The 8,542-nt window shown below is 52.3% G+C and overlaps 1 protein-coding gene across 2 annotated transcripts in view; it reads right to left on the reverse strand.

Moving 5' to 3' along the window:
• ATG16L2 (autophagy related 16 like 2) overlaps positions 1 to 8,131 on the reverse strand; it is a 13,037-nt gene extending 4,906 nt beyond the window's left edge. Inside the window, exons 1-7 of one of the 2 annotated variants that reach the window (XR_014020668.1) lie at positions 7,777 to 8,131; positions 5,775 to 5,874; positions 4,987 to 5,089; positions 1,996 to 2,069; positions 1,495 to 1,746; positions 1,236 to 1,301; positions 811 to 924 (exon numbers count right to left, since the gene is read on the reverse strand). Coding sequence is in view for 1 of the 2 variants with exons in the window: in XM_081282335.1 (XP_081138461.1) it covers positions 811 to 924; positions 1,236 to 1,301; positions 1,495 to 1,746; positions 1,996 to 2,069; positions 4,987 to 5,089; positions 5,775 to 5,874; positions 7,777 to 8,080 (1,013 nt within the window). In the remaining variant the exon portion in view is untranslated. The remainder of the gene's footprint in view (positions 1 to 810; positions 925 to 1,235; positions 1,302 to 1,494; positions 1,747 to 1,995; positions 2,070 to 4,986; positions 5,090 to 5,774; positions 5,875 to 7,776) is intronic. The other variant, XM_081282335.1, reaches the window with a different exon arrangement.
• Positions 8,132 to 8,542: the final 411 nt, after the last annotated feature.

The following is an 8,542-nucleotide window of genomic DNA, read 5'->3' on the forward strand; positions in this document are numbered from 1 at the left end:
TACCATGATGGTAAGAACTACCAACCCCCCCCCCCTCAGCAAATGCTCACAAACAAAAGCTCCTGGGAGGCTGAGCTAGGGCATATGGGAGTGGGCAGATGAAGTGGCCTCAGGCTGGGACAAGGCTGGGGGCAGTGAGGAGGGGAAACCTAAGCTTGTTGAGTAATCTCAGAAATGCCCAACTGTACTGGGATGTCTCAGCCCACCAGGGCTGCCAAGAACTTTGGAGACCAGTGTCTCAAGCCCCTCCCCCAAGGTTCCTTCACTATCCCAGGACCTAGACACCAGGGACCTACAAGAAAAGACTGAGGAGAAGAGCCTTCAGGCTGGGAAACGGAGCCAGGAGAGAGCAGCCTCAATGACAAGTAAATCAAGACTTGGGGGCACTGAGAGTGTGAGCAAACATCTACATATGTTCTTATGTTCATACACACTAAGGTATTCGCAACCAAGCTCCTGTATACATATGCCCATGTCCCTTGTGTATACCTACCCGTGCACACACCTGTGTTTACATACATACATGCCTAGGACAGATGAGCCCTGGGCCTTGCCCACAGTTCCCTCCTTATGACACCCCTTCACAAGCCTTAAACCCCACCCCAGAGCTCTGGTCCTAGGAAGAAAAGAAAGCAGTGCATGTTCAGTGAAAATGACCCCAACTACCCCAAGCACTGTAGGTCAGACCAGTCCTGGGCTGTACCCCAGCTTCTCCCCAAACTCCTAGCCCCAACCCACCAGCTGGCCCCAAGGTCCTAGAAGAAGACAATGGCAGCCTCGGAATTCTGAGACAGCCAACTGGGTCCTCACCTGAAAGGCCTTTTCCACTTCCCACAAGCCTCACTCTCCAGGGACTCAGGCTTAATAGCCAGAGCCAGAGTCTCTGTCTGCTCTCTGATCCCATCATGTAGAGTGTGTGGAATCCTGGGAGAGAGGAATAAAGCTCAAGAAGGCCAAAGCAACAGACCAGCCCCTCCCTGCCCAAGCACTGATTATGGTGAAGATGTGAATTCCGGGCGGGGAAGGGTCCAAGTGGGAGGGAGGATTGCGGTGGGCACATGAACTTGCTCCTACGATCACACAGCTCTGCAAGGATCCAGTGGACCCTGGATTGCTGCTGTGTCCACAGGCAGTCAGGTGTACCGGTGTGGGGGAGTGGGTTAGATGGAAAAATGGGCAGACAGTCGGGCAGCTACAGAGTACAGGAGTCAGATCCGGTCCCTCCTCACTCTTACTCGCTGATGCTCACAGTCCGTTTGGCAGCCTTCTTTAGTTCCTGGGACACCCGCGCCTGATTGGCCCTAGTGGGGAAAAAAAGCATCCTAGGAGCCAGAAGATTCCAAGGTGGGGTACCAAACGCCCCTGCCTTCAGGTTCGAGCCTGACTTAGTCCATTCTCCCCAGGGGGCAATCCCCACCGCTGCCTTTCAGGCAAGGGCGAGGCCAGACTCTGAGGAGGCTAGCCACAGAACAGGTTGGGGCCCAGCCCTCCTACCGCTCTCGGCGCTCGTTGCGCAAGTTGCACTCGGCTGCGGCGCGCTCCTTGCGTTGCAAGAGCTGCTCCAGCAGATCGCGCGCCTCCTCCTGGAGCCTGCGCAGTGCCACCTCTTGGTGCCCAGTGTGCACGCGCAGCGCCTCGTAGGCCTTCCGCTGCGCCGCATTCTGCTTCCGTAGCTCCTCTACCAGGCTGACCTGCTGCGCCCTCGCCTCCTGCAGCTGCGCCACGCGGGCCTCCACAGCCGCCAGCCTGGAGGACCCGAAGCGCAGGCAGTGCATCCCAAAACGCTTCCATCACCGCCCAGTGGGGACCCGCCTAAGACCCCAGAGAGATGTACCCATGGCCGCCAGGTGGTTAAGCCACGTCCCCAGCCAAGCCTTCGCCCTCAGAGCCGTGCAGTTCGCATCCCCCAAACACAAGCCAGGGGTCTTTGGTGGTCATGGGGAAAGTTGTTGGGGCAGAGGAGGGCGCTGTCCCTTTCACCCTACCGGTACTCACCTGCTTTGCCGCTCCTCCAGCTCCGACTGCAGGGCATCCAAGGCTGCACTCTTCTTCACCACCTGGTAGGCGATCTGTGGGGGCGGACAGGTGGTCTTGGGCACCTCTGGAAGGCTCACACCAGGCCTCACGCCCCTCTCAGGCAGGAGAGGCTGGAGGGACAGAGCCTGCCACCACCTTCCACGGCCCCTTCCCAACAAGGCTCAGATGAGTTTAGGATCGTGCATAAGGATGCAACAGAGGCTCTAGGCTCAGAAGTCTGACTCCTGAGTTTCAATTCTAGCTGTGCTGTGCCACTTATTTTCTCTGTGACCCTAGGGGTGTAGAGACCCTTGGAAAGTGAATCTCCTTAGCAAGCTTCGTTTTCCTCATCTGCAAAATGGGAATGATAGTGCCTACCTCCATAGGGTTGAAGGAATGCTGAATGAGGCAGGGGTACAGATGAGATGACCCTCACCCTACCTCCATAGAGCAACCCAGAACTATTATGAAGAAAAATATTTAAAATAATAGCAGATAGTTATCTAGCATTTACACGTGCCATGCTTTATTCTGAGCACTCTACACATATTAACTCTTTTAATCCCCATAATAACACCATATAGTAAATCCACCAGCCTCGTTTTACAAATGAGAATATTGCTACAGAGAAGTTAAATGCCTTGTCCAAAGTCACACAGCTAAGTGACAGTTGATATTTGAACTCAAGCTACCTAACTACATCATGCTCCAAGTAAAGTGTTGATCTACAGGGAGGGTTCAAGGGATGTGAGTTCTATTCCCTGCCTCTCCAACATTTGGCTTTCTTTACAATCCCTGACCAACTGCTGGCCTGCCCAAGCACAGATCTCAGAATACAGAAGCACACAAGGCTAAGAACAGGAATGGACTGTGAGAGTACTGAACCCAGACTGAGTCCTGGAGCTGCCCTGACAGCCCGGAAGTAGGGTGAGAATCATTACATATTTACCCCTGCCTCACTCCACATTCCTTCAACCCCAGAGCCAAGAGATGGGCCAGCCATGAAGATGAAATTTGGTTCCCTTCTTTCAATGCTGAGGGGTCAGTGAGAAAAACAGATCCAAGGCAAGGCAGTGCCCACCAGTGTGGTAGGAGGAAAATGAGGGCCAGACTCTGAGCACCTCTGGCCCAGCAAATAATCACAAGGAAGGGACGGGGTGGAGGGGTACTCTTATTGCTAACATCTGTTCCTGGTACTTTCTCACAAGGGCTTGGTAAGGATGGACTGAGGTGCGAGGCTGAGGCTGTCTACCTGCACTGATATAACTCCCTGTGTGAAGGACTGTGAAGACCCCCTGCACATGCAGACAGGGCCCCTACTTTCATAATTGGTCCAATTTACAATATTTATAATCCTTCTCACCACTGAGCAACCTAATTGCCATCCTCGTCACCTATCACTTGCTTTCATTTCTGTTGTGTTACACCACTCAATATTTTTTTATTGGTACTTGTCAAAAAACAAATGATAGAGGTGGAAAACAGATGAGTGGTTACCAGTGGTTAGGGGTGTTTGGGGAAGGGTGAGTGTGACTAAAAAGGGATAGCAAGAAGGATGTCTGGTGGTGATGAAATTGTGCTGTATCCTGATGAATACAAATCTACAAATGTGATGGCATGTCACACCATTATCAAGTTGCAACCACAGCTCTGGGGGAGAGGCTCTCAATTTATCTGTAACCCCTTCCCACATTTGTGTTGGGCAGGTGACTTGGCTTACTATAACTGGACACATGTTTACTGGCCCAGCACACTCTCCTCCCTTGAAAACTCCACAGGGCCAGGTCTGTTCACAGCTGCACTCCCTGTTCCTTGGACATAGCGACTGTCAATAAATATTTGTTGAAAGAATGAAGAAATCACAAAAAGTGGATTTGTGTGGGTGGAGTTTCAAATCTAGATTCCACCTCTCTAAGTCTCAGTTTCCCCCTCTGTACCTACAATGTAGAGGATTAACTAAGCTAATGCTTGCCTAGTGCTAAGTGCTATATTATGGAAGAGATGGTGATTTCATTTATTTTACTTATTTATTTATTTTTATTTGTGGCCCTAGGGATTGAACCCAGGAGTACTCTACCACTGAGCTACATCCCCAGCTCTTTTTATTTATTTATTTTGAGATAGAGTCTTATAAGTTTCCTAGGCTGGCCTTGAGCTCACAATCCCCCTGCCTCAACCTCCTGAATCACTGGGATTACAGGGTGCACCATCACCCACAGCTGGAGATGATTTTAGATGTGATGTCTCAGCTGAGCAAGAGTCCAGTGTGCAGAAAAGAAGGCTGGGTAGAGACAGGTCCGAGAGTCAGAAGAGAAAAAGAAAGAGAAAATCCCTGTGGCCATGGGAGCCAATGAGCACACCCAAGTGAACACCCACATTTAAAGGGAGGAAGGAAAGGAGCCAGAGAAGGAACTCAGAAGTAAAATCTACAAATATAAGAAGAAAATCAGAGGAAATAAGTAGGGTACAACAGAAGCCAAGAGATGCCGTTGCAGGGGACAGGCAGGGCAGTAATGCTAGGTGGAAGTGCCAAGTCCTGCCTATAGACTACATTAATCTTGGTTGTTTGTCTGCAAGTATATATTAACCATCACCTGATGCTGGGCCCTGGGGTTGCCTGGACAAGGGGTGAAGAGTAGGCACGTGAGTGGGGGAATAAGCAGAGTAGGCTAAACCATCTAGAAGGGGGAACAGGCTGCCAGGCCCCTACACAAGCATCCACTTCCCTGAAGTCTTGTCTCACTCTTTCCAGCCAATGTTGGAACCCACTTCATCCAGGGCTTGCACCCTTCCCAGCTTCATTTCCAGGCCTAATATACTAGGGCTCACTCAGTGCTTGCAGCACTGGACTTTAAGGGATGCAGCAAACACAGGAAGTTCTGCTCACTTCCTGGTTCCCTTGACAGTATCTCCCTGCCCCAAAGTCCTGGATCCTGGCCCTGCCCCATTCTTGATCCTTTCCCAGCTTACCTCACCACAGTCCAGGCGGAGCCCCTCCTCCTCCTCCTCCTGCCACTTCACCCTCAGAGTGTCTGGTGGTGAGCTTTGGTCTGAGTCAGGCCCTGACTCCTCCCTGCCAACCAACCAGAGAGTGGTACTTATGTCCCCTCCATTCACCCCAATGCTCAAAGGCTCCCAGTGTCCCATGAAAAGCCTGAAACAAGAGCCATTAACTTTTTCTTGAGGAAAATGGAAGCCTGAAAGCCACTCAAGGAAAAAGCAAGGATTGAAGAGCAGTCAGTGGTGGAGTGCTTGTCTACCATAGGAGAGGCCCTGGGTTCCATCCCCAGCACCACAAAAAGGAAAAAAAAGGAAAGAGCAAATCTCAGAAATGAGCTTTCATGAGTCCTGTGCTCTGGCCTTGTGTTTACTTGCCAAGGACCTTCCTCAAAAAACACCTGCTAACTCTGGCCCCAACCCATTCCTTGATCTAGTCTTCACTCTCTTTCTCTTTGGAATAGGGAGCAAGATCCTTTCTGTAGGCATCAGGTAAGGAACAGGGAGATGGAAAAAGGCTAAGGGGGAAAGACAGGAGTGCAGGGTTAGGAGGGGAAAGGGATAGGAAAAATGCAGAGAAAGAAGGAAAAAGGAGATTTTAAAGCAGCTGGCCTGGGAGAGGGCCTGCCTCTCCAGAACCACCCCTGAGTAGCAGCTAGGAGCCACTGAGGTGCTGGGAGAGTATGACCCAGCATGGGGGCTGGGTGGCAGGAGGGACTAGAAACAGGCAGCCTATTATGATCACTGATACATACACTTACCAGAAGCTCTGATGGGTGGCAGAAGTAACATCATTTGGTTTCATATGAAGCTTCTCTGAGAACTTGGCCAACAGCTCAGCTTTTTCTAGGAGATGATTATCTGGGGGAGCAAGAGGGTGAGTTGGGGCAGAGATAGACACTTTCCAGCCAACCCCTGGCATACAAGTTACCTATGGCTAGAAAGGCTACAGGAGTCCAGGGATGCTGGAAATGAGGAAGTTACTTGTGGATGGGTTGTGCCCCTTGCCTGAGAGTTGTTTGTGCATCTCTACAGGACCTTTAGTGCTGGCATAGACCACCATGTCACCCAGGAGAAGACCTGTTCTCCCAGGGACAGAAGGACCCCTACTGCTGGCAACAGGATGGCTGGGTCCTGCCTGATGAGGGTCCTGAAGGATGCAAGGGGCCTAGGATTGATTCACCTCTGCCCCAGACAGGGCTGGCTCCAGAGCATGATGAAACAAAAAGCTGTACTAGCCTATGACCTTCAGCAAGTCACTTCCCCTTCAAGGGCTCTAACTTCACACTGAAGTAATCCTAACTTCCCCAGAGTTGGTGCAAGTTCCCCCAGGTCAAAATAGAAAGTCCTTGAGCAATTATCCAACAGATCTTCTTAGGTTAGGTGGTTAGACCCTGGATTACACACATCCACCACCATCCACGATATCTTCCTCTTTTCAGTTCCGGAGCAGGCTGGGGGGTGGTAAGCCCAGGCCTAGCTTCTCAGCAACCTTCCCTCACCCAGTGCCCTGCTTGTCACCTTGACTGAGGTCGCTGGATTTAGTCTAGTTCTCATACAAAACCCCACCTCAGCTGTAGTAAAGGCACAGCACTGGTCCCCAGCAAATCTTAAAAAGGTTCCATTATGCCTAATTTACATAGAATAAATCTGAGGCTTAGGGACATGAACTACCCAAGACCACAGAGATAACAGGAATTTCAGTCTTTCTGATTTCAGCCTTCTGGGTTGCTCCAGACCCTTAGATTTGGAAGTCCCAAAAAGGGACTGTGGGTGACTCTTTCCTCAAACTGGGAGGTTCCCCTGTCTATCCGAGCCCTTAAGTGAGGCTGCCTGGAAGTAGGGGAGAGCCTCAGGACCATCAAGAAAAAGGCCCAGCACCTGGAAGATTGCAGAGTGATTTCCCAGGATAAGAAACAGATTGGGTCTTGGGGACTTACCAAGATTAGCTCCAGTGAGATAGCAGCAGGGATTGTGGCCAACCCCAAACTTTTCTCACTAGTTCCAGGGCAGGCTGGAACTAGTGAAAAAACTAAAACTTCCAACCCCAAACATACAATCTCAGGTGACCAATGGTCCTACACACAGATCCACTCTAGTTCATCCCATCCTGAACTGCCCCACCCCTACCCCCAACGCACACTACAGCTGCCCAGAAAGCTCCAAAAGAATCTGAATTCCCAGCTCCCTTAGAAATCCTGCGACCCCTGCTTCTCCCTCAGGCTGGGGTGTGCTGAGCACAGAGAAGCTTCTTGTGTCCCAATCATCTATAGGCGGCAGCAGAGCCCAGATTCAGAGTTTTCTCCTTAGAGATTAAGAGTTTCACTGTTCACTAGATCCACCAACAAGCGGCTGCTCTGGATAGTCCAGCCTTCCTTCACTGGGTTAGAGACTAAATGGTCTGATCTGGTCCTGAGGACCATCTGAGAGGGAGGAAAGCACAAGAGACCTGGCAAAAACAATACTCAGGGGCAAACGTTCTAGGAAACCCAGCTCGTGGGGGTTGAGCCGAGCCTTGAGGGGGTATCAGCAAGGATCTCTCCGCCCAAGAGAGTTCTAAGCAGAGCCTGGATTGGAAGGGACGGGAATCCTGGCCATTCAGAAGTGGGGCGTGGCAGACAGGTTCAAGTCGAAAGGCCTCCCTCGGAAGCCAGAAGGCGCTAAAGCACTTGGGTCACGGCTTGAACAGCCAAACCCTCTTCCCAGGCCGGGAGCCCAGCCTCCTGAATGGCCATTTTCTAAGATGCCCAAGGGCACACTCACAGGCCGGCACCAGCTCCAGGAAAAGTGCCTTCTGCGTGCGGTCCCGCTGCTGTAGCTGCCGCACAATGTGGCGCTTCCAACCCGAGGTGGGGTCAAAGGATGCTTCGGGCCCTGCCATAGCCGGGTCTCCAGCCAGTGCCCCCGGCGCCGCGCTCGGTAGCAGGCGCAGCGGGGGCGGGGGCGGGGGCGGGGCCTCTTGGGGACTCCGGGACGGGGTCGGGCGGTGGCTGGGAATCCCCGGGCGGTACCAAGGGCTTGATGGGGGCGGAGGAGCTGAGCACACCCCTCGGGGAAGCTGCCGCATGTCTGCGCCGCTGGAGCCCCACCAGAAAATTTTTGCCTCACAAGGTGCTCCTCTTGCTGTCAGGGGTAATAAATTGGGACCAGAATCGAGGCCCCTGGGTCAGCTACCCCTTTGCCTGTTGGCGCGCTCCGGAGGCGGGGCCTCCAAGGCCAAGTCCAGCGTTCCTTGACGCAAACGCGCCCGGACCGAATTCTAAAGTGACGGATGCTTAGAGAACGAGAGTCTTTTTATTTTCTTCCATCCCGAGGATGCTTCGGGCTTTAGGGATCCAGGCTGGTGTCACAAATGCCGTAACTCATTGCAGGGGCAGACAAGTGTTCCTGGAAGGAACGCCGCCGCGCGACCAAGACTCTCCCTAGCTGGGTTACACCCGGACTCTTGGGTGTACGCAGACACAGGGCACCCACAGCATGACAGAAGCACAGAGGAGGAAGAGACAGAAGGGAAGAAATCCTCCTTTCC

The sequence above is a fragment of the Spermophilus citellus genome, assembly GCF_964194105.1.
Source record: "Spermophilus citellus genome assembly, chromosome: 2".
Classification (NCBI taxonomy): Eukaryota; Metazoa; Chordata; class Mammalia; order Rodentia; family Sciuridae; genus Spermophilus; species Spermophilus citellus.